Source organism: Neofelis nebulosa, chromosome 15 (assembly GCF_028018385.1).
Source record: "Neofelis nebulosa isolate mNeoNeb1 chromosome 15, mNeoNeb1.pri, whole genome shotgun sequence".
NCBI lineage: Eukaryota > Metazoa > Chordata > Mammalia > Carnivora > Felidae > Neofelis > Neofelis nebulosa.
Window position 1 is genome coordinate 70691732 of NC_080796.1, and position 25437 is coordinate 70717168.

At 46.0% G+C, this 25437-nt stretch overlaps 1 protein-coding gene and 1 long non-coding RNA gene across 2 annotated transcripts; one reads left to right on the forward strand and one right to left on the reverse strand.

Moving 5' to 3' along the window:
- Positions 1-1048: 1048 nt before the first annotated feature.
- Positions 1049-17108, reverse strand: SLAMF7 (SLAM family member 7). The gene is made up of 7 exons (XM_058700454.1): positions 17000-17108; positions 7063-7395; positions 5514-5786; positions 5183-5299; positions 4139-4242; positions 3346-3408; positions 1049-2590 (listed from the first exon to the last, which is right to left on the reverse strand). The coding sequence occupies exons 1-7, from the start codon at positions 17049-17051 to the stop codon at positions 2519-2521; spliced, it is 1014 nt and encodes a 337-aa protein (XP_058556437.1). The 5' UTR covers positions 17052-17108; the 3' UTR covers positions 1049-2518.
- On the forward strand, positions 14746-25049 carry LOC131495469 (uncharacterized). The gene is made up of 3 exons (XR_009253973.1): positions 14746-15948; positions 16038-17039; positions 24979-25049. It is a non-coding gene; the product is annotated as an uncharacterized LOC131495469 (long non-coding RNA).
- Positions 25050-25437: the final 388 nt, after the last annotated feature.

Sequence of the window (25437 nt, forward strand, 5' to 3'; positions counted from 1 at the left end):
TAATGGCTTTAGAAATAAGAAAATAGAAACACGAAATGAGAAAATGGTCTTTGGCAAAGGTCACTCTGCTAGTAAGGGCTTTTGACTCCAGACTGCTTGTCTCCAAAGCTATGCCGTTTCCCTCATGCTACACTTGGGAAGAGGGGATCCACTCCTCTCTAGCCTTTTTTTAAAAATATCTATTTCTTGTGAGATACACACACACACACACACACACACACACACACACACACACAGAGTGCGAGCAAGGGAGGGACAGAGAGAGAGGGAGATAATAGAATCTGAAGCAGGCTCCAGGCTCTGAGTTGTCAACACAGAGTCTGACGCAGGGTTTGAACCTATGAACCATGAGATCATGACCTAAGCCGAAGTCGTATGCTTAACTAACTGAGCCACCCAGGTGCCCCCACCCCTCTCTAGCTTTGAGTCCCCATCTTCCTCATCCTCTGGTGGATGATGGGTGGTGGAGGGGGCACTGCTTTTTTTTCTAGCTTTGGTTGTATACGGCAGTTCCTCTTTGCCTCAATTTCAACATTTGTAGAGTGGACACAAATACCTAGGCCAGCTTGTCCTGTAGGAGTCATGTGAGGACCCATAGGATAAAACTTCACTTTACATGAAAGCAACTGGCTCCTTGCAAGAGACTGTGGGATGTGGATGGGGATGGGAGAGGGGCGTCATAGAAAACTCACCTGTTGTTGGGATGTTCACCTTACTCAGGAAGTCCCTACCCTCCTAGCCAATGATGCCCTGTTTCCATGTTGCCTCTTCAAATGCTTTATAAAATTTGGTCTTTTCCCAAGTCCCTTGAGAAGAGTTTCCACTGCTTGTGAGTCACTGTGCTCCCCCAATCCGTGGGTTGCTTTCTTTTGAATAAAAGACATTAAACAAAACTGTTTTCGTTTTGTGATTTGGCAGTTCAGGCCCCCTCAGACCTGGAGCATCAGATCCCTTCCCACCATTTTCCTTCAAGATGCGTCCATAAATATATCAAAAGTAACTATCCTCCTCCCCACGTTTTTCATTTCATTACAAAGGGAAACTCTACGAGCGGCGGGGATTCCATACATTTTATTTGCCAGACTGACCCGGCGGGGATTCTCAATAAATATTAGTTGAATGAATTACGCAACTTTAAATATTTATACATGATCACCTCTAGTTCCGCGTCTTTTATAATAGATTCGAAATGTGTCTTCAGGTTCAGTGTCTCCATTGAGATGGGCTTTTGTACAGCCCTAAGGCACGACCTTCTCACCTACAGCACGGAGTATAAATAGAGCTGAGGCAGCAGTCCTTGTCTTCAGTCCAGACACACTTTAGAATTTCCATCCGGCCAAACATAGTCTTCTGCCTGGCTTCTCTGTCCTTGTGTACTCTGACCTCCACGTCCTGTGGATCCACACTTGGCTCTCCGGTTATTGGGAACTTGTGGTGAGACCTGCTCCTAACGTCCACAGAAGTCATTCATGAGGAACCAATTCCATAAGGGCAGAGATCACACCTGACCAAAATCAGCGTAGGCTCAGCACAGTGCCAGGAATACGGTTAATGCGTTGGTTAGTGAATCCATTTCTGGCTACTACGTCTGCTTCTTCTGGAAATGTCTGCCATTTCTATATTCTTGCCCTTTTGGCTGCCAGACTCTAGGTCTACTCCTGACCTCCAAGCCCTAGAATGGGAGCTGTCATTCTTATGATGGACGCTGCATGTACATTTTGTGGAGACACTTCTAAGCCCCTTGCTTGGGGTCGGCTGATAAACTCACCATCACATTTCCAGGAAGAGATGGTTACCCATTCATGGTTTGAGGACATTTCTCAGGAGTGGATGGAATTAGGAACTCATCTGAAGGACCTCAATTCTGAAGATAGTCGCTCTGGAAGGAAGTCAGTAATTCATTCTTCCTTGATATTTCTGGTCAATTCAGTGATTTTTTTTTTTTTTTTTTTTTTTACCATTTTCTTTTTTTTTTTTTTATGGTGAAAATTTTTATATTTAGATTTAGCCAGCTGGACTCAGTTTAGATGATCCCAATTTTGTTGGCAACATCCAAAACATCATAGTCGGGAGCCAGTCGAACATATGTTTCCTTTTCTCCATCAGGCCTGATCAGAGTGTTGACCTTGGCCACGCCAGTATCGTAGAGCTTCTTCACGGCCTGTCTGATCTGGTGCTTGTTGGCCTTGGCACCCACAATGAAACAAGTGTGTTGTGTCTTCCATTTTCTTCTTCACGGCTGACTCGGTAGTCACGGGGAGCTTGATGATGGCACAGTGGTCAAGCTTGTTTCTCCTGAGGCTGCTCTTCCCAGGATATTTGGGCTGCCTTTGGAGACGCGGTGTTTTGGGCCGCCGGAATGTAGGTGACGTGCAGATCTTCTTCTTTTTTTATGACTGTGGACACCTTTCAGCACTGCTTTCTTGGCCTTCAAAGCCTTTGCTCCGGCTTTGGCTTTGGGAGGGGCAGGGGCTTCCTTCTTTGCCATCTTCATGAGGCGGAAGCAATGCACTGCTGTTTAGTTGACGATCTCATAGGTAAATAACGTTGGTGTGTCTGGGGATATGGGTGTAGAGTGGGGCTCCTCCATCTGTTAGGCAGATATAAAGATCAGAGGTAGAGGTGGGAGGGCTCTGGATCCCACCAGAAGACCCCGGTATCCCAGACACTCTTCCTAGCCAGGGTCACCCAATTATTACTTAAGTTCCAACCACATTTATCTTGTTGAATGCTTAATGCACTGCACTTTACTTCCAATAATCCTATTGCTTTCCTAAGTAAAGTGCTAACTAAGCAAAGTGCTTTGCCCAATCTCATCTTTTCTGATCTGGTTGGGAGGAGAGACAAGACAGTATCACTACTTCTTCGAAGCGTGATCTGTGAAGGATTAAGCTTTAAAGCTTAGCACGTTAGTAGTCTGACTAGGGAGAGGGTGCAAACACGATGCAACATAGCTAGACCAAAGAAAAGCAGCAGAAATTTCTCCCACCTCCGGCTTACTGGTGGCTCAGCAGCAAGCTGGCATTGCCCCCCCAGCCCTCTGAGGCATGACCCAAGCCTTGGACTTTTCTCAACCCAAATCTTCAGGATCCCGCTGATTTTCCCTAGAACTTCTTCTCTCCCTTTCTATTTGTTCCATATTACCCCATTCAACTCCTAACACATAATTCTCATTTATTCTGTTTATTCTTGGGTAACCCTCAGCAAAGAGAATGCGAACATACCGGGGAAACGTTTAATACCAGAGAATACAAGATCTTTGGGGCCCAAGACATTTTTCGCTAAGCTTGAACCGGGAAAAAGGATGAGACAAGTAAGGTGAATCTCAGCTCTAAAGCTTCTTACCTTTTGAGGTATTTGCACTGAGAAATAAAGTGTTTTTTCTGGATTTTCCTCTGGAATAGTTTTCTATTAAAAAAAAAAGAAGAAATCATAGGGTCAGCTGGACAAGGCCAAAGAGACACCCAGAGTCTAGAGGAGGGAAAGCAGAGATGGGAGAAGGGGCAAGAAGGAAGAGAGGTTCTGGACCAGGAATGGGGAAAGGAGAAGCTCTTGTTGGTGAGTGTTATTATAATTATTAATAACTTCTTTTCAAGAAGACATTGCCTGATTTTTAAACTGTGCTGTATTTAAATAAGTTTAAAAATGTGTAAGATATAGAAGTCCTGTGAGCTATGAGCAGCCTAAGGTGATGGACGTATAATGGGAAATAATATTGTTAAAGTTGCAAGTAAATTTTTCCATTAGCCTGAAGGGTCCTTGGAGCAAATATGTGAGGATCACTGATGGGTCAAAACAACAGAACTACATTATAACTTAAACATCAGGCCAGAGTCACGCTTTTCTACCTGCCGTCCTTTGAAAAAGAAATTGGGCCTGTTGAGTGGCCCTTGTGAACTGTGGAGGGACGGGAAGATTCCATGGATCACATGGTGAGCATTACTGGCTGGGTCAGAAACAGAGGCCACCAAATCCTGCACAGGACAGAATTCCTAAGGACTTGGGGAGACGCATGGGGTTTCAAGGACTATACATCCTCATACCCATGTTACCCAAGTCCATGCAGAAATTTCAACTAAAGCGAGAAGGGCCTTAGAGAATAAGATCAGGCTCCAGGAAAGATAGAAAAAGGACTCACATCAACGCAAGTGATTGTGTCGTAAACTGGGGTCTCTCCAGACGGTGGGTGGTAGTTAGGAATTTCCTGATGAGTGTCCATTCCCTTCCTCTCTTCAATGGACTCTGAAAGTGAGGCGGGAGAGAATCAGGGCCAAACCTCCTTCCACTCACCACCCCCACCAGCTCACCCCCTGGAAGACCCACTTAAGGTTACTGCCATGCTGAGTCCCTACAACTGAAGGGTGTTTCAGGACACGGGACTCTCAGTGCTACACTCAGGGAGATCCCACGATGAACTGGTTACTCTCAGCACTTCACTTCCCAATTTTTGGGCCAAGTCAGCCAAAAGGGGAAGCAGAGCAAGTCAGAAATGCCTTCAGAGCTCTTTCAAGAGGGAAGAAAGATTTTAACATTTGCAATTTATACACAACTGATGCTTAGGTCCCTCCCCAACACCCCACACAAACAGTATCAGTGGGAACCTGAGGAAACAAATCAGCAAGGTTTAGGGATGCAGAGCCTGGGATATGGCATGGAAAGAGGCAGAGACAGACTTCTCCAGGAGGAATGCATCTAGACTGAGGTACAGAGTAAAGAGAGGTCTCTGGAGTTGGTCCGGTGACGAGGCCCAGAACTGGTTTGGGGCCTCTGACAAGGATGGGGATTGGAAGGGCTGATTAGAGTGTGCCGCTCTATGGGACCTCAGAGTTGGAGGCTGTCACCTCCCGGGTCGGGGGAGCAGAGTCAGCAGTGTGGGGTTTGTGTCATCCGGAGAGTCACGCCAGTAAGTCCCTTTGGGGGAAGGGTAGGGGTGGCACTGGGGAGGGAACTGGGAGGAGTTTGGTCTTAGGGGAGGAGTTAAGGACTCCAGCACTCTCTTACTCCAGAACTAAGGAGTGAAGGTTGATTGTGCTCTCCTTGAGGACACAGAGTATGGCTTCTTCATTTCTGTATCCTTAGTGCCTAGTATTGAGCCTGGCACACAGCTCAACGTATGTTTGTTGAATAAACGAGGGGGCACATGCACGGATGAGGCTGAAGGCAAAAAGAGTGTATGCTCTACCTTTTCTTTTTTCTCTCTGCATAATCAACAGAAATGGCATCAGTGCAAAGGCAATGATCAGCAACAGCACCCCCAGGGAAGCCAAGATCATGAAGGATTCTGAGTCAGCAGCCGCACCTTTAAAGACAGAATAGGTGGAGGCACAGGGAAGGGAGAAGAGTCAGACAGGGAAAATGACCCAACTTTTGAGGCAAGTGCCACCTCCCTCCCAGTCTGGTAAGTTCCCGGGGGTCTCCAGTTTTCACGGGCTGTTCCCAAGGGGACCAGGGACTGAAGAAGGTATAGGTCCTGAGACCAGAGGCCCCTGGAGAGAGAGAGGAGAGAGAGTCACCTTCACAGAGCTTCCAGGCAAAGATGGGGTTTGAAGAGTTGCTGCTGATGGGGTTCCTGACCACACAGATGAAGATCGTGTCCCTTTCTCCCAGCCTCCAGGATATGGGGAGGATGGAGCCATTATGGGACTCATTGGCTGCCTGCCCCAGGGACTCCCAGCTGTAGGTCACATCCTCTCCTCCCTGGTCCATGAAGCATGTCAGATTGGTGAGACAGGTGCCATTCTCATTGTTCTGCAGACCCATGGTAACTTTGGGCTTTGATAGGTGTTCTGCAAAAGAGAAACAGACCACCAAGGGTGGAAACTATGCCTTTTCTGAATTATTCTTGTAGATCTCGGACTGAATCTCTGCGGTGCTACAGAGCAGAGAGGGAGCAGCAGTTCAGGGAAGAATTCTTATTCTTATCTGGGAAGGAGCTACCTAGGTCTGCTTTCCCACAGCTACCTAAAAGCACCAATAGCAGTAGAAATAATAATAATAATACAACAAGAAAGCAGCTGCCGTTTTCAATGCACAGCTATACGGCCAGCCTTGTGCTAGATGCATTGTGGCTGTGAGCTAATTTTATCTTTTCCAGAGGCTCCCCATTCTTCTGTCCTCAGGCTTCCTTGAAGCGACTTTCGCTTTACTCTCCGGGAGAGAATAGTGTGGGAATAATACCTCTGGTCCCCCCCGCTCTCTCCCTTCTGCTCACTGTTCTCCCCTAGAGAATGAGCAATTTGCTCATTGATGAGATGGTGAGAGCCTGACATCCACCCTCTACATTTCTCTACTACATCTGTCTACTTTGCACTGTTACGATTTCTGTTTAGATGTGGTTTGACCTTTTCCCCCTCCCCCAGCTAGTCTGGCCACATAATGCGTGTCCCCCTGATCCCCTCAATTATGTCCATATGGAGGGCCACCTGGCTCAAGGTCCATAGCCTACATCTTAAGGGCAAACCTGGAGGTCCATCTCCTGGCATCCCTTGTACTGTAGCTCAGTGAGTGAGACAGCTATTCTTACAGCTGGTTGAGTCATTGTTTTGTAAGTTCATCTTCCCTGAGTGATCTAGAGTTGGGGGAAAATATTTCTCCTATCTAGCTTCGTCCGAAAAAAGAACTGATATTTTTATCTTCCTCCTGATTCTTGTGTCCGTTTCTCAATTGGTTGGCGTTGGTAGGGGAGAAGGTGTAATTGATGTTTATACACAAAAGTCTTTCTAAGATAGGGATCACTTTCTTCCTCATCACAGATACGGAAACGAAGTTTCACAGAGCTTAAGTAACCTGGCGAAGGCTATGCAGTTAGTAGGCAGAGCAGCCAGCATTTGGCTTGTGTGGTCGCTGTGTCCCACATCATCCATTGTCTATACTGCATTGCCTCTCACAGTCTCTGAACAGGAAGGGAACTTAGGGGTCAACTACATTCACTTCATCCATGCAAGAGTTCCCTCTTCCACATTCTTGCTAAGAGTTCATCCAACCTCTGCTGGAACAGCTCCAATATCAGAGTTTACCACTTTATGAAAACAGTCATCCACTTTGGGAACTGATTCTGCTCACCATAGACACGCAGCCTATACTCCTGGCTGAAGGAGTCTTTGAGGGAAGAGCTGTATATCACCATGCGGTAGTCACCAGAGTCATTCTTACTCAGTTTGCTGAGCTTCAGGGAGTAGTTTCCTTGTAAAAACTTCACCCTTTCCTTGTTATGACTGTGGGTCACTATGACGTTGGCTTGTCTGTCTGGCATTTTTGGCTCTATGGTGACGAGAGGGGTTGTGTTGAACGTCCAGACGATAGTGTCTATCTGAATTCCTGGGAGCTTCAGAGGGAAAGTCACAGACCCACCAAGGTTACCAACCAGCTCCTTCGGGGCTCCAGAGGTTGCTGGCCCTGCAGAGACAGAGAACCATAAAATAAACCCATGTCCCTGCCCTTGTCACCAATTATTCGCCTGCTTTGGGTCCTGGGAAGGTCCTGAGAAACCCTGTGGAACCAACCCAACCAACCTCTGGGAAACCCTTTGAAACCTCACTCACACGAAGGCACTGAGGTCAGAGCGCCTTGCCTGAAAGCAGTGACTGCAGGCGAACCCATCCCTTCCCAGAGACCTCAGTCTGGAAAGACCACACTCTGAGGTAGGTCATAAGGCCCAGCTCCATCCTTGAGAAGTTCCCGTTAGGGGACAAGTGGGGAGCTTACTGTCCCTGTCCCCCAGACTCCCTTGGGAGAACTGATTTGGATGCAGAAGCACAGACCAGACACTGGGGAGGGAGCTCTAAGTTCCTAATGATAACAATATCTGGGAAACTTGGTCTTCTGTTTTAGGGTAGATTAAGGTGCATTCAAGATCATCCCTGAGTGAGGTTCTCATTGACCTGAATTTCAGTGTCTTTCGTTGAGTGGAAAGGCAAGGGGTGAGTTACTGGATGCTCTGCAGTATGTCCAGGGGCACCCGTGATCCTTACGTCCAACAATTAGGACTTGTAGTGAGGCTTATTTAACTCTTAAAACAATACTTAGAGGAAGGATTCATATATATATATATATATATATATATATATATATATATATGGAACTTGAGTCACAATGAGGTTAAATGACTTGTTGAAATTACAGTCTGTAAGAGGGAAAGCCCACATCAGTACCCACAGGGTCAAGGTCTTATAGGTCACTGTTTACAAATGAGAGAACTAAATGCCAGAGGCTGAGAGAACTTACTCAAGGATCACGAATAGTGGTGAACCAAAACCAGAACCCAAAGCTTCTTTTTTTAAATTTTTTTTTTCAACGTTTTTTATTTATTTTTGGGACAGAGAGAGACAAAGCATGAACGGGGGAGGGGCAGAGAGAGAGGGAGACACAGAATCGGAAACAGGCTCCAGGCTCCGAGCTGTCAGCACAGAGCCCGACGCGGGGCTCGAACTCACGGACCGCGACATCGTGACCTGGCTGAAGTCGGCCGCTTAACCGACTGCGCCACCCAGGCGCCCCAAGAACCCAAAGCTTCTTAAAGGTGTTCTCCGTAAAAGCACAAAACCCAGTTTTCTTCCCTTCTGCCTCTTACTGTAATACATCACCCTGAAATTTCTAAGAGAATTTTTATTAGTTCCATCACGGAAAGCACAAAAAGGAAAAAAAAAAAACGAAGAAAACCTTTTTAAGTCATCTCTCTGCCCAGTGTGGGGCTGGAGCTCATAACCCCGAGATCAAGGGTTGCATGCTCTATCTACTGAGCCAGCCAGATGCCCCAAGAAAATCTCTTTCAAATCCAACAGAGCAGCCAAACTATAGGTTCCTGACCATTGTATTATAATGAGGTAACTGCTGGTCCCCATTATGACTTTTGTAGGCTGCTTGCACTTTTGCCGTAGTTGGTCCTTCGACCATAAAAATTATATTTTATGACCGCATTGGCATAACGATGAATTGTAATGCCAGCTGGATTCATTATTATATATTAATTGTTATCATTATACTTGCTTTTCTTCCGATTCTGAAATTAAAACTATCGTAGGTCCCGGGCACTGTGCCTCAGTGGCTCTGTATGATTGACCAAGCATCCAGGTTCTATTTCTTTTTTTTTTTTTTTTTTTTTTAATTTTTTTTTTCAACGTTTTTTATTTATTTTTGGGACAGAGAGAGACAGAGCATGAACAGGGGAGGGGCAGAGAGAGAGAGGGAGACACAGAATCGGAAACAGGCTCCAGGCTCCGAGCCATCAGCCCAGAGCCCGACGCGGGGCTCGAACTCACGGACCGCGAGATCGTGACCTGGCTGAAGTCGGACGCTTAACCGACTGCGCCACCCAGGCGCCCCATCCAGGTTCTATTTCTATATGTTGCCATATTTTTTAAATCGAAGTAGAGTTTCATATTAGTTTTAGGTGTGCAACACAGTAAGCCAACAATTCTATACGTGACGCAGTGTTCCCTGTGATAAGCATAGTCACCACCTGTCACCAGACTAAGTTATCACAAAATTATTGACTCTAATCCCTGTCCTGTACTTTTCCTCCCTGTGACTTATTTATCTTATAGTTCAAAGTTTGTACCTCTTAATCTTCTTCACCTATTTCACTCCACCCCTCAACCTCTCTGGCAACCACCAGTTTGTTTTCTGTATTTATGAGTCTGTTTCAATTGTTTTGGTTTTTGGTTCCACATATCAGTGAAATCATATGACGTTTGTCTGTCTCTGTCTGACCTCTATCACTTAGCATAACCCCCCTGGGTCCATCCATGTGATTGCAAATGGCAAGATCTCATTCCTTTTCATGGCTTAGTAATATTCCATCATGTATATACATCACATCCTCTTTATCCATTCGTCTATTCATTGACACTTGGGTTTGCTGCCACATCTTGGCTATTATAAATAATGCTGCAATAAACAAAGGGGGGGGGTGTATGTATCTTTGCGAATTCGTGTCTTCATTTTCTTTGGGTAAATACCCAGTGGTGGAATTACTGGGTCATATGATATTTCTGTTTTTAATTTTTCGAGAAAACGCCATACTGTTTTCCACGGTGGATGGACCATCCACATGCCCACCAACAATGTGCTAGGATCGCCTTTTCTCCACATCCTCACCAACACTTGTTATTTCTTGTCTTTTGGATCCTAGCCATTCTGATAGGTGGGAGGTGATATCTCAGGGCGGTAGATTTGCATTTCCCTGATAATTAGTGATGTTGAGCATCTTTTCATGTGTTGGTCGGTCATCTCTACGTCTTCTTTGGAAAAATGCCTCTTCAGGTTCTCTGCTCATTTTTCATTGGATTATTATTATTGTTATTTTAGCATTGAGTGTTACCATAATATCTTCTACCCCTGTGGCACCGCTGTAACTTATCCCTCTTCTAGTAAAATACAAATTCCTGTACTGGCCTCTCCAGATATCGAAAATGGCTGCACTATTTTTTCCATAGTCTCTGTTACAACTCAACTACTCTGACAGAGTTCCCAATATAGTTGCTATGTATTAAGGTTGAATCCGTGCCCAACCCTTGTTGTAAAGATTATGCCTAATACGTAAAACGATTCTGAAAACTTGGAAATTTGATCCCTTTGCACAGGGATCAGCAACCTATAATCCATGGGCCAAATGTGGCCCGCTGCCTGTTTTGGTAAAGAAAGTTCAAATTGAACACAGCCATGTTCTTGTGCTTACATAGTGTCTCTTGCTGCTTTTCCATTACCAAGGCTGACTTGAGAAGTTACAATAGAGATTATATCCTCTGCAAAGGCTAAAATATTGACTATCTGACACTTTACAGCAAAGGTTGTCAGCTCATGATTGGATGAGAAAACCGAGATTCAAAAAAAAAACCTAAGTAACTTGTCCAAAGGCACAAAGCTAGTAGGTGACGATTTGTTGAGGATTTAACCCAATGTCCCCCCATTGGTTTGGTCTGAAGGCCCTGGGGCATTTGTGCCAGCTCTAGCCCTCTCCCCTTCATCAGCTCCCAGGAGGGCTCAGATGTCAACCCTGAAGACTTTGGGCCTCACAGATCCTGGTTTCCCCTTCATGTCCTTCGGTGAACTTCCCTCAAGCCCGAGCTGAGCTGCCGGTGCCCCAGAGTAAGGGAATCTGATGCCACTAAATGTTCACCTAGTCCCCCTAGTCCCTCGATCACAGTTTTGGGATCTTGACCAACCTTTTTTTTTGGGGGGGGGGGGTAAATTTGTGTCCAAAAGTACTGGCTTCTTCCCAACCTTTTTCTTTGCAGGCGGGGGGGGGGTAAATTTATGGCTTCTTCCCCTGGGTAAATGCCTTTTGAGGGGCTGATTCCTGTTCGAAACATTTCTGGCCCCTTGTCCTCATAATCTATCAGTCAGTGCATATATATTTTAGATCCATCAAGCCTTTATTAAATCATTATGTTAAATAATCTGATTTTTCAAAAAGCTTCTCCCCTGCATCTCTAATACTGAAGTAGGATGGTTTCCAGTGGCTTAACCATCTCAACGGGTGTCTAAACAGTCCCAGTACATGCAACAGACAAAGTCCATTTCGTTTTCAATTTTTGACTGATCAACTAATGTTTGTGTCCTTTTACTTCAACAATAAGGTGAATATTCTGCAGCCAAATGAAGGTTGGGTATCCCCTGGCCCTAAATAGGTGCAGTCCTGGATTTAGGGCACCTTTGACTAATATCATTTTCGCATGAGGCCTGGGGGGAGATGTGTAAGCTGGGGAGGTGGCAAAATGCAAGGATGTGGCTTTAGTGGCTGTGTGCACCCATTTAGGCCATGCACGATTATTCTTCTCACTTTTCACACATGTGGTTCTATTTTTTCAGGCTGAATGTCAAGAGATGCAAATTTCGTGTGGCAATATACATAAAAAAATTCATTGCTCCTTGTCAGTATGAAATTGGAAGACCTCATGGTGCAAATTGCCCACAGGAGCCTAGAGGGAGTCTATCGTTCTACCTTAATTGTATCTTCAGGATGAAAAGACGGGTCATGAAAGAAGAAAGTAGTTCCATGCCATTCCCCAAATGTGAGTTGAGAGGCTAGGGGGCCGGGTGGGTGAGTCCTAACCAGTTTTATTTCCTCCTCTGTGGAAAGACCTTCCCAGAGTCTCACAACCCAGTTTTTCAGAGTTGGTGGGGGGGAAAGGGATCCAGAAACAAGAGACTTCTCTTCTCAGTATGTCAAGACTGAACCGGAGCTTCGCGTTCTGTGGTTGGCTTTTCCACCTGCCCTGATCCTATCGAATTTTACCATGCCTAGGTAGGTCATGGTTTCCTCTTTCAGTCACTCCTTCCTCTAGCAAGGATTTATTTTGTCCCACATTTGTGCCAGGAGTTCCATGTTTGTGTCTAGGAGCTGAGGATATAACTAGGGAGCAACTCCTACTCATTGGGTCAGGAGATAGTCGTTAATTAACTACCTGTATGGGTTATAAAACGGGATGTGGCAGGCACTTGGGGAACCTACAGTAGGGAAAGTGAACTCTAGAGATTGAGTGGATACTAACACCCACCAAAAAGGCCCAGGAGGATTGGGCCTCAAGAGACTCATCTACCCTCCCACCTGGAGGACCAGCGCAGCGACTGTCCTAACTCGCCTCTTCCGCATCCACTTTACCCTTTCCTCATTTTGCAGCAGCTGCATGGGTTGGGTAAGACTGACAGGCGCCTAGCTCAAGGGGGAGCCTTCCTCTGGCATGGTAATGAGCTCAACAGTATCACGTGACCTGGGCTGGCTCATCAAAAAAGTCCAGGGCTTTTGCTCAAGGGCAGGATGACCCTATGATGCCGTGAGAAGACATGGCGTCGCTTACTACCACCGGACAAGCAGCCAGCCTCCCTCACCTGACTCCCAGTTTACTTTGTACCCCACATTTTTTTTGTGCTTTATCCGTCTCTCTGCCCGTCCAAGTATTATTCAAGACCCATAAAGCCCTTCCCCGAGCAAGCCTCCACTTTTTTCACACGTCCACCCCCTGAAATTTACCACCCTTGATTTTCTACTTTAAAGTCCCCAGAAGGAGTTATTCCCCTGGGTGGTGGGTGAACGTACCATTTGTTGACCAATAACTGGTCACCTGGTGGTGAGGTCCCGGGTCACACCCAGGGAGGGATGGGGATGGCCAGGCCGTATGGAACAGTGTGAAAGGGGTAGTGCTCTGGCCTAACGGGGAGCCAGGAGACCCGGGTTCATTCTGGTTCCTCTGTGATAAGCAACAAACACTCGGTATCACTCTTTAGCTCCTCAACTGGTTTAATGGGCGTTAGGCTTTTTTATTTCTGAAAGTAACTCCATGAGATTGAGGTTACTAAAACTTCACCTTACTGATGAGGACACTGGGGCTCCAAGGTGCTGAGTGATTTCCCCACGGCCCCGATCCGAGAGGTGGTGGATGTGGGACGAGAAGCTAGCGGGTCCTTCTGTCTCAGAGGCCTAAGCTCTTCACACGGCTGTCTTGCCACTGAGCACTTTGAGTTTCAGTGTTTTCAACTCTCATAGAGAAAAATAACCTTTATTTGCCAGAATTTGGGCTGGATGAAGGGGCAACATGGATTTGAAAGCATTTTGAGAAGTTCAGAGCCGTCTGCCAACGGGGGGTGGGGAGGGAAGCCGTGTCTAGGAGACAGGCCTTGAGAACGCTTCTCATTTTTACTTCTCATTTCCCTAAGGATGGCTAGAAGCGAGAAACAGATTTCCCCAAACTTCTTTGGTTGGCTTCTCAGCAGGATGAACTTCTCAGAAGATGGTCTGGAGCCTAATGCTTTTGACCATTCACCGGCTAATTCACGGCAGAATGGTTATGCCCAATCACCCCGCATGGTAAGAACTCCCGCAGCAAACGTCCCCTGCCAACCTGCCTTTGGAGGTGGGGGGGGTGGTTGGAGCAGGAGGCCCTCTGCCTTCTGTCCCGGCCAAGATTCAGATGTTTTGACAGCAGGAGCATCAACCCTAAGACACTGTTCACAACAGGAAGGGACAACAGCTCCTCCCCTTTGTCACGTACCTTTCCTCTGGGTTATCACTTCCTCCACCATAACCTGTTTCCCCCCACAAGACTTAAGAGATGAGTGGAGAAGGGGGGAGCTGGGTGGCTCAGTTGGTTAACGGTCCATTAGCGGTCCATTAGAATGTACCAGCATCTCATGGCATCCTCTTCATGGAAGCCAGAGCATCTCAGAGCCGGGAGAGACCTTAGGGACTACGAAGTCCTATCCCACCTCACAGATGAGGAGACCGATGCTCCCTCCAAGGGTCACGGTGACGTGTTCTCAATCAGTGGAGCCAGGACTCCCAAGGCAGGGCTTCCCAAGCTATGCCCCCGCCACCCCTGAGGCCGGTGGCCGCGCCTCAGGGTGTTTCTGGAGAGCTGAGAGAAGGTCCAGGGGGTGAGAGATGGGGAGGGGCGATGGGAAGGAGGCTGGGGAACTCTTCTTGCGACAGGGAGGCTTCCACTCCGTGCAGGAATTTACATGTTTGATTCTGCATAAGGTTGTGTTTCATAAAAGCAAACTGTTGCTTAAGAAAGAAAAACACCAATTTTGGAAACTACTGTTCCTTACCCAACTTCCCCTTACCTCATGTACCACAGAAAGAGGATTTTAAATCAGCACCATGTCTTAGGTACGTGAGACAGAGGTTGCCCCTCGGTCATCTACACCCCCACTCCCTCTTGGCTCTTCTGGTCTTTTTCAACATCTCCTCAATACCTGCTTGCTCACCCACGTTTTCTGTTTCCCTTTCTTTCTTTCTTTCTTTTTTTTTTTTGGAGAGGGGTGGTGGAGGGGCAGAGGGAGAGAATCTTAAGCGGGCCCCACGCCCAGCGCGGAGCCTGACGTGGGGCTTGATCTCATGACGGTGAGACCATGACCTGAGCTGAAATCAAGAGTCGGATGCTTACCTGACTGAACCACCGAGGGTTGTTTTCCTTCTTTAAATTGTCTCCTCGGGGCGCCTGGGTGGCTCAGTCGGTTAAGCATCTGACTTCGGCTCAGGTCACGATCTCGTCGCGGTTTGCGGGTTCGAGCCCCGCGTCGGGCTTTGTGCCGACAGCTCAGGGCCCGGAGCCCGCTTCGGATTCTGGGTCTCCCTCGCTCTCTGCCCCTCCCCCGCTCACGCCCTGTCTCTCTCTCACTCTCTTTCTCAAAAATAGAGAAACATCAAAAAATTTTTGAAAACATTGTCTCCTCAGCCCCGCTGTATCACTTAGTCCTCCCAAAATCTGTGAGGGAGAAGCGGACCATTGAGCCCATTTTCCAGGTGAGAATCCTGAGTCCACAAGAGCTGTTTCTTGGCCCCTCTGAACGTGGCCAGGGTGGTTCCTGTTGGTACATCCACATCCTGAACCTGGAGTGACCTGCTCTCTTCTTGGGCATCTTCAGTCCCTACCTTGGCCTCGGGTAGCTGGAGAGGTAAGGAATCTCAACAGCTCTCCTGGGGAAGATTCAGCTCAAATCCGCAATTACTGAGGGCTTCTCCGGGGTCCAGCGCATTGTCAGGCAACTGGGTGTGATGAAAAGAACACTAACTAGCTTTGGAAACCCAGTCCCTGCCCTACTTTTTAACGGCTGTACCACCTCGCCCAAGATACCTGACCTCTCCAGCCTGAGTTTGCCCATCTAAGAACGGAGGGTGATGACGTCTATCTCACAGGCTCACGAGGACACGGTGTGAAAAACGCCTTGGACGTGCAGCAGGAGCGTAATACATGCGATTAGTACTGTACTTGTTTGGTACCTGGTATCTCATTTAAAACATCACGATAATTCTGCAAGTTAGGCTATGCGCTCGCGTACAGAGGCCGAGGACCTTACTCACGACAATACGACGAGGTCAAACCCGGGGGTCCTTGTCCAGGGCTGGCACTGCTTCCTCTGCCCTGCCCACTAGAGGCCCTAGGACAATCGTGGACTCCCTTCAACCACGGGGGGTGTAGCACCCAGTGCTGCCCACAGCTCGCGTTCCAGGTAAGCACCTGGGGGTTTGAAAAGCCCTGCTGTTTCCTCCCCCACTTCACATTTTTCAAGTTCCACTTTTGATTACTGTTTCTATTCAGGGAGCCGTTTGTAAAGCGAAAGCCCACGGTAGGACCACCTGCTTCGAGCCAGGAGCTTCCTAAAAGCATGCAAAATTCTAATGAACTCAGGGAAGGCGAGGGTCTGCTGATGCTGAACGTTCAGTGAGGCCGGGAAGGATTGGGAGCAGCGACCGACTGTGTGGTCTGGGGCAGGTCACCGCAGGAAGTCGTGGGGCGCCCACAAACGGACCACCTGTGCCAAGTCCCCAGAGGGAGACCTCATGGGGGTGCCCTGCGAGTTGGGTGACTGGAGGGATATTCCTAACTGATGGGGCTCCAGGTCCTTTCTGAGAGCTCTGAGGTTAGTAACATCTTCAAAGAGTAGAACCTTTGGGACCGGAGAAGCAACAGCCTCAGTCCTTCGTGTTAGTAAACATAAAGTGCCTACAGTAGGAGCCGCTCTTCTGAGTGGACACAGGTTGAATTGGCCTGGTTAAGAGAGAAAATTCAAATCTTTCCTGCCATTAACCTCCCTGTTATGCACAGTCACTGAAAATATCTTTCTAAGTATATTTAAAACCTATTTTTAAATGTGTACTTCTAAATATTGAAAAAATATATACTTATAAATAAGGAAACATTCACCAGTACGCTCTCATTTTGATTTTAAAGTTGCCCTCCAAGGGAAGGAAGGCTGAGGCTCGGGGAAGATAACATCTTTTATTTAATTCATGGCAGAACACAGGTCTTTCTGATATCCAGCACCCTTCCTTCAGCCCTTCCTTCCCTGGGACAGTCAGAAGGGGCGACGGTCCCCAGAGCCATTTTTTCTCCTCTCGTTTCTTCGTGTCCTCTGATTTAGAGGTCACGAGATGCAGAAAATAATATGAGATGAGGGAGCAGAACTTCCTGAGTTGGCCAGAGTCCCAGAGTGGACTCCAAAGCCTAGACGTGTACAGGATGGGGAAGGCAGTCAGGAGAACAGGACGGTCTGGACTCACCTGGATGCTGGCAGAGAAGGACAAGGATGAAGCATGCTGGGTAAGCAAGCATGTTGTTGTCTGGATGTCAGTCACTCAAATGATTCCGCCTCCTTTGCACAGTGCACACACCTCTCCTTTAGCTGACGTTTTTATAGGAGGGACCGTGAAAGTGACATGTGACCATGAGCTGTCTTTAGTTGTTTTTTTTTTTTTTCATGCTTGTTTCACTTTAGTTGTAGGTGGTCAATGAAAGGTGTCAGGAGTGAACTGAGTCCCAAAGGTGATGCAGACCCCATTTTACAGAGAAGAAACCAGGCTCACAGAGGCTAGGAATTGATTAAGGCCACACAGCCAGTCTTTTCTGCTATATTACATCTTCTCTCAGATATTCAGAACAGAGGAAATGGAAGCAAAGAGAAGGTCAGAAGGAGGAACAAAGGGTGGCACAGGGAATAATAACAATATTTATTGGGCTTTGCTAAATCCCAGGAGCATATGCATTTTTTTTTTTTTAATTCCTGTGAGATACCACCATAATTCTTATTTTCTAGACGAGAAAGTGAAGGCTTGGACAATATTACAGCAAAATTAAAAAGTTATTTTAATTAAAAGAAACCATTATGAGAGGCAAAAAGGCAAGCCATATAGTCTGAAAAGGTATTTTTAATACTTTAATTCCACAAGAGTCTTATATCCATAATCCATAAAGAAGTCTTACATATCAGTAAGAATTAGGCAGACGACCCAATGCATAAGCGACTGAAATAGATACTTCATTAAAAAAATTTTTTTTAAGTTTGTTCATTTATTTTGAGAGGGAGAGAGAGAAAGAGAGAGTGGGGGAAGGACAGAGAAAGAGGGAGACAAAGAATCCCAAGCAGGCTCCTCACTGCCAGGGCAGAGCCCAACATGGGGCTCGATCCCACAAACCGTGAGCTCATGACCTGGGCAAAAACCAAGAGCTGGATGCATGACAATCATAAACGTGTCTCAGTAGTAATCACAGATCTTCAAAAAGCAGAAAAAAAAAGTTTCTCTTGGATAGAAGCCCAGGAGTATGATTACTGAGTCAGATGGTAAATGTCTGTTTAATTTCTTAAGAAACTGACCGACCATTTTCTAGAGCTGTAACATTTTACATTCACACTGGTGCTTTGGGACAGCTTTGAATCTTCTATATCTTCATCAGCATTTGCTATTGTTACTATGTTTTATTTTAGCTGTTTTAATATATGTGCAGTAGTATCTTATTGGGGTTTTAATATTTAGTGTTTAAATCTCGGATCCATCTTGAGTTGATTTTTGTATAAGGTGTGAAGTTTAGACTGAGGTGCATTTTCTCTGCCTGAAGATGTTCAATTATTCCAGCACCATTTGTCGTAAAGATAATCCTTTCTATATTTAAATGATTTTGCAATTTACGGAAAAATCACGTGGCCATACTTGCATGGGTGTATTTTGGGTTAACTATTCTGTTCCATTCATTTACATAATGTGATCATTGTTTTCCTAGAGCCCAAGTCTACTATTTTATTATTTCTTTGCTTCTTCTTCTTTGTTGCCATTGCCGTTCTTCTGTTTTACTTTCTTAGTCATTCTGTGGGTCACTTGAAATATTTTTTAAATTTCAGTTCATTCTTTTTTTTTTTTTTTTTTTTTTAGTATTTATTTATTTTTGAAAGAGAAAGAGCATGAGCAGGGGAGGGGCAGAGAGAGAGGGAGACAGAGGATCTGAAGCGGGCTCCGTGCTGTCAGTACAAAGACCAATGTGGGGCTCGAACTCACGAACCGTGAGGTCATGACCTGAGCAAAAGTCAGACCCTTAACCAACTGAGTCACCCAGGTGCCCCTTGAATATTTTTTATAGTTTCATTTTGATTTATCTACAGTCTATATATTTTTTAATGTTTTATTTATTCTTGAGAGAAAGAGGGAGCACGAGTGAGGAAGGGGCACAACGAGAGAGGGACACAGAATCGGAAGCAGGCTCCCGGCTCTGAGCTGTCAGCGCAGAGCCCGACGTGCGGCTCAAATCCACGAGCTGTGAGATCATGACCTGAGCTGAAGTCGGACGCTCGACCGACTGAGCCACCCAGGCGCCCCATATCTACAGTGTATCTTGAACAGATTTCTAAATGGCTGCTTTATGCATTTTATTATACATACATAAGTTATGGCCTACTGGTATTGACATTTTACCAGTTCAACTAAAGTGTAAAACCTTACTTGTATTAGATTCTTTTACTATCCTTTCCTAATAACTTATCTTAAATATATCCTTTATATACATTGAGGACCATGTAAGGTAATGTTATAGTTTTTGCTTCAATTATCAAATATAATTTAGAAAACTCAAGAGGAGAATGATAGTCTATTATATTTATCCATATATTTAAAAAATGTTTGTTTATTTATTTATTTTGAGGGGGGAGGGACAGAGAGAGAGAGAGAGGGAGAGAGAGAATCCCAAGCAGGCTCTACCCTACGTGGGCCTCAAAACCCACAAACCGTGAGATCATGACCTGAACTGAAATCAGGAGTTGGACGCCTAACTGACTGAGCCACCCAGGTGCCACCTCTCCAGCTTTTAGAATTATCTTGTGGTTGTGTTTTATATATAATGTCCAGTATTTTTATCTGTACTTAGTGGGGAAAATAAAGAGAAATGTGTCTACCTCATCTTTTCTGGAACGAGGAACACGATCATGTGTTTTTATATCCTTTCTCTCTTCTGACTCCAATGAAATCATGGTGAAATCTTTTAAAAGGACTTTGTTAATTTGTGAAATGAATTCAACGTGGATAACTTTTCTTTTCTTTTTAAAAAAAAATTTTTTTTAACGTTTATTCATTTTTGAGACAGAGAGAGACAGAGCATGAACGGGGGAGGGGCAGAGAGAGAGGGAGACACAGAATCGGAAGCAGGCTCCGAGCCATCAGCCCAGAGCCCGACTCGGGGCTCGAACTCACAGACCGCGAGATCGTGACCTGAGTCGAAGTCGGACGCTTAACCAACTGAGCCACCCAGGCGCCCCATGGATAACTTTTCTTATCTGACTTGAAAAACACGGTAATGATAGAAGAAACATTTTCAAATCTTTTAAAGTCTATAGCCTTGTTGAAAACTAAGATAAACATACATCTAAAAGGAACCTTGATACCAAATTTATGAAAAGACAGGATAAGAAAATTATAGACCTGTGTCCCTTATAACATAGTTGCAAAGATCCTAAATGAAACATTAACAAATCAAATCTAGTGACGTGTCGAAAATATGTCATGATTAAATATCACTTATTCCAGGAATGTGAGACTAGGCCAATATTATAAACATTTGTCAGTATAATCCATCACATTGACTAAAGGCAGCATAACGTACGATTATCTCAGAAGCCATAATAAAATATTTGGTAAAAGTTAATATTTACTCATAATTTAAAAAAATTTGTGAAAAACTATAGCAAACATCATATGCAAAGGCTGAACATTTAGAAGCAATACTATCAAAGTCAGGAATAAGATGAGAATTGCTCTGGTTATGGCTACTATTCGTTAATGAACTAGTGTCTTAGCTTGAGCAATGAGACAAGAAAAATAAATAAGCTGTACGTGGTTTAAAACAAGAGAGAAGAATTACCACTATTTTCTGATCACATCACTGCTGATATAGGGAATGCAAAAGAATCTGCAGACGAACTAGGAGAACTGATAAGAGAGTAAACAACGACTCCAGCAGACAGCCATAATTTTACACGGGTGATTTTTTGAAGTTGGCTTACAAGTTGGCTTTGTTTTCGAAGTTGACACCTGTTTACTTATCTTGATCTAGTTTGATGAAGAGATAGAAGGGCATCTCACCCAATGTTACACAGAATTTTATTAGCCGAGTCAGAATACAACACAAATATTTTGACTTCAAGCCAGTGGTTTTTCCAGTATGAGGTATCACCCATTTGTAAACATACTTCCACAAATGTGGAAATGGCAGAGACAGCAGCTTTGAAATACTGCGATTTCGAAGGCTGACATTCTTGGCAAAAAAATGAGGTTGGAGAGGAGGTGTTTCACTGAAATCCATCCAGCCATGGTTTTGAAGCAGATGCCTCATTCTCATTTAATTTCACTTTAGTGATTCCCATCATGGCTCTCCTTGTCCTAGAGCTGACCAAGCCAAAGTTTATGGGAAGGTAGGAAAAGAAACTATTTTGATACGAGAAGCAGCAGAATTGGGCAGAATGACATCAGTGAAAAATCCTGGGGCACCCCATCAAGCCACATGTGGAGAGAGAAACTAAAACAATCTTTGGGCTGTGCTGAAACAGAAAAAAACTGCTTTTGTAACATAACACATATTAGCAGCATGTGTCATTTAATCATTTTCTCTTTTTAAATTGGCCCATGAGACCCCATTCTTTCTTGGTTGTCTCCTACCCAAGCCTTCTCATTTTCCTTTGTTTAATGATGCAAATTTTCCCCGTCTATGAATATTGAAAAGTCTCTGGCTTTAGTCCTTAGACTCACTCATTTCTTCATTTACCCCAATTCCTTAGTCAAGTTCACTCAGTCTCTTGGTTTGAAATACCCAATTTTGTTTTCAGCTCTGACCTCTTCCCTGAATTCCAGGCTTGCGTATCCTACACTGGATCTCCATTTGAATGTACGAGGCATCCCAACCTCCCCCTGTACCAAATCAAACTCTTGCTTCCCTCCCTTTCTCCTCCTCCTCCACCTGTTTTCTTCATTTCAGTAAATTATAGCTCTAGTCATATGTGCATGAGTGTGGGAGGGGCAGGGGGTAGGGTGAGAGAGAGAGAGAGAGAGAGAGAGAGACAGACAGAGAGAGAATCTTAACCAGGCTCCATGCCCAACTCAGAACCCAACTCAGGGCTTGATCTCATGACTTGATTTCACGACTGTGAGATCATGGCCTGAGCTGAAATCAAGCTTAACTGACTGAGCCGCCCAGGTGCCCCTAGAGTGATACGTTTAACACGTACACCGAATCATGCTATTTTCCTGCTTACCAGATCACTTAGGGTAAAATGCAAAGTACTTTTCAAGGCTTCTGACCCTACATGATGGCTCTTAGTCACCTTTCTGATGTCATCTCCTAATTCTTTCCCCCAGCCTGTTCCACGCCCTTCACGCCAACCACCTCACTGTTCCTGAATGCCCAGGCACACCCCAAGGCTTTTGCACTAGAGGAAAGCTCTTCCCTCAGATATCCACGTGGCTTTCCCTTCCTTCAGATTTACTCAGCATTACTTATTAGAGGGGGTTTCCTTGTCCCCTTGATAAACTATTACTCCCTGATCTTTTACTTTCTTTTTTTAAATTAGAAACAGTTTTTCTTCTTAAATGTGTATTTATTTTGAGAAAGAGGGAGGGAGGGACGGACGGACAGAGAGGGAGAGAGAGAATCCCAAGGAGGCTCCACACTGTCAGCACAGAGTCCAGCTTGGGGCTCGAGCTCACGAACCGTGAGATCATGACCCGAGCCAAAATCAAGAGTCTGACGCTTAACTGCATGAACCACCCAGGGATGAGATTTTTCAGGGACTCAGAACTCTATCGTGGCAGAGCGGAAGGTGGGGGAAGCCTCTAGGGGATGAGAGAAAATAATGCTTGTATCTTTCCAGGGGGAAATCTGTGTCGTCTCAAAGCGAGAAATGGTTGTTGCCTTAAACCCTGACAGTACTGTTACAGCTCATGTCGTTTTAGAAACGTCTCTTTCAAGATTATTTCTTTTTCAAAACACCCGTGATGAGAGTATGTTTATGCAAAGTGACCATGCAGCAAACACTGCAGAACTTTTCCTATGATGTGATTTGGCACCCAATTGTCATTTAATGGTTTTCTGTGTGAAATTACTCGGCGTGGCATTAAAACGTGGAACAGAGACCTCCAGCTTCCAAGCTAAAAACTACACGGGATCATTTTGAGAGCTTTCTCACTGATACACTTTCACCACAATTTCACAGGATTTTTGGACATCTTCAATAGCATGCGTTTTCCAACTCACTGTGAAATAGTGAAATTAGTGTTCAAAAGCCCCCGGGAATGCACGTACATAATAGCCTGACACTCGGAGACTTCATAGAAACCGGCTGCGGTCTAATGAGAATACATTACTTTCTCACTGGCCCGCGGCTTCCCTGCAACCCAGCCGTAGCGTCTATACCCCTGGTGGCAGAGCCACGCTGAAATTGCCAAGCCCAGTGCTGGAAGCTGGGAGCATATTCCTTTCTTCTCTGGGCCCCGGCTCCCTTCCTGGCGGCTCACAAGTCTGGACTCCGGTAATTGCCGCGTCCGGTGGTATCAGCGAAGTTTCAAACTGTGACTACGCTTTCCTGAAACTGTCTCCAGTTTCCAAGAGTCACCTTAAGCGGCCAAAGGTGAGAGAGAATCATTACCAGATCTCACGTGTCTTTCGTGCATTCTGGTTTCTATGCCGCTTAACCTGTATCAGTTTCACCGATCGCGCGGCATGTCCTTTGGGGAAGAAGGCTCTAGAAAGGAAGGCTTTTGTGTGTGTGTGTGTGTGTGTGTGCGCGCATGTGTGCCCAGATGTGAGCAGATTCCCACACGCTGACATCGAACACCCAATGATCTACCTCAATTACCTCGAGAGGGGACCCTCTCGAAGCCCACACCCCTGGTTGGTGCCCCTCATCTGTCCTTGACGCAACTTCTTTCACCCGCTGGGTCAAGGGTTGGAAATACCGTCGAGAGAAATGGGTCTGCCGTCACAGAAACCTAGCTCTGTTGGGGGAAATACACACACAAGACAATAACTACCATGCCGAGGGCAAGGACTGCGATGGGTCAAGTCCAAGCGCAGGGTAGTCCTAATGCGGGGTCTGGCAGCATGTGTCACCTTGCTCCTATGAGTCATTGTTTCTTCAACCGTGGAAGTAAAATAATACTGCCTCCTCATACCTACCTCATGGGTTGTGGTGGGGGCAGAACTGCAGTGGGCGTGAAAGAACTTTGTAACTCTAAAGGGCGATAACACGGTGACTACAAGGCTTGTGGGGTGGCAGTGGGAGGGCATGGCCTCATGACAGCTGTCCTACACAGGGATCCTAAAGGTTTCACGGCGTGTGGAATTATCCAGATATCTAGAGCTCAGACTGGTCGCCGGGCAGTTCAGAACTTCCGAAACGTGAAAAGCAGAACCTGAGAAGGGAGAGCAGAGGAGCTGTGCTAACCCCGGTCTGGTGCCTGAGCCGGTGGAAACTCACCCAATCCCCAAAGACTGGAAAGTAGTTTCTTTAGGCAGGGCCGGTCCCGCCCCCCACCTCTCTGCTGGTCTTCCCTCCGGTGTCTCAGAACGCGGGTCTTCTCTGGGTCTAACCTCTATTTCCCCTGCTTTCATGTACCATCTTTCCTGTTTGGTTGGAGGAGAAAACCATTACAAGCTTTCTCTGACATTTCTCCATTCAACCCCTTTGAGAGGATGGGACATGGGGGAGGAGGCGAGGTAAGAAATGTCCAATACGCTTGCTGTCCAGCCGTGTGCCCACAGATGGTCCATATTCCTTGTCATTCACACCAGAGCTGTCCCGCTTGCCTGGCTCAGCATGACTGATGTCTCTCCCTCTCTCGCGCTGGCAGTGTTGCCCAGAGAGTGGCTAAGCAGACAGATGTTCCAGCCACGTGGCCCACACTTGAGTCCTAGTTCTGTCCCTCCCTCCTTGTTTGGCCTTGAGCAAGGTGACTGATGTTCTATGCCTCAGTTTCCTCGCCTGGGAAATGGGGATAACCGTAGTCCTTAGTCCACAAGATTGTGAGTATTAAATGAGATCATCTATATTGACATGGCATAAAGACTACCTCATAGTGAGTCCTCAATAAACATTAGCTATCTTTTTAATCGGCTCATTTAAAACAGCTTCTAATCACTTATAGAGAGCCAGGCACAATTAGATGAAGTCCGAGTTCCAGACTTCATGAGAGGAATCCTGACGAACCGCATGCCTGGATTGTCTCTCCAGGTGCCTTCTGCCTTCAGTGTCGGTGTTCCAACACCCCCCCCCCCCCAACTACAGAGAAGGCACCTCACCTGCCCCCTTCAGGCAAGCCACAGTCCCTCTAACTAAAACTCATCTCAGATTCCGTGACTCTTTGCTGCCCTCTGCTAACAGAGGTGTGCCAGGATTGGGTGGGGACAGATGGGGGAGGTTAGTGGGTGGCTGAGGGGTGTGTGGGGTGTCAAACGTGCAGATGTCTGCTATACCTCGTCCCTGTTTTCACAGGGCTTGGGCCACCAATTGCAAATTCTGACATTATATTCGTATCATGTAGATTTTCTACAAAGAAGAAAGAGAACTTGGCAGAAGGTCACCATTTGTCAGTTGCTTCGTAGCTGTGCAAAGTAAGACAGATTTACAAAGCACTCTGGGAGACGTGTTGTGGGGCTGGGGGCCCTACAGGTTAGTGCAGGCTCCATAGGT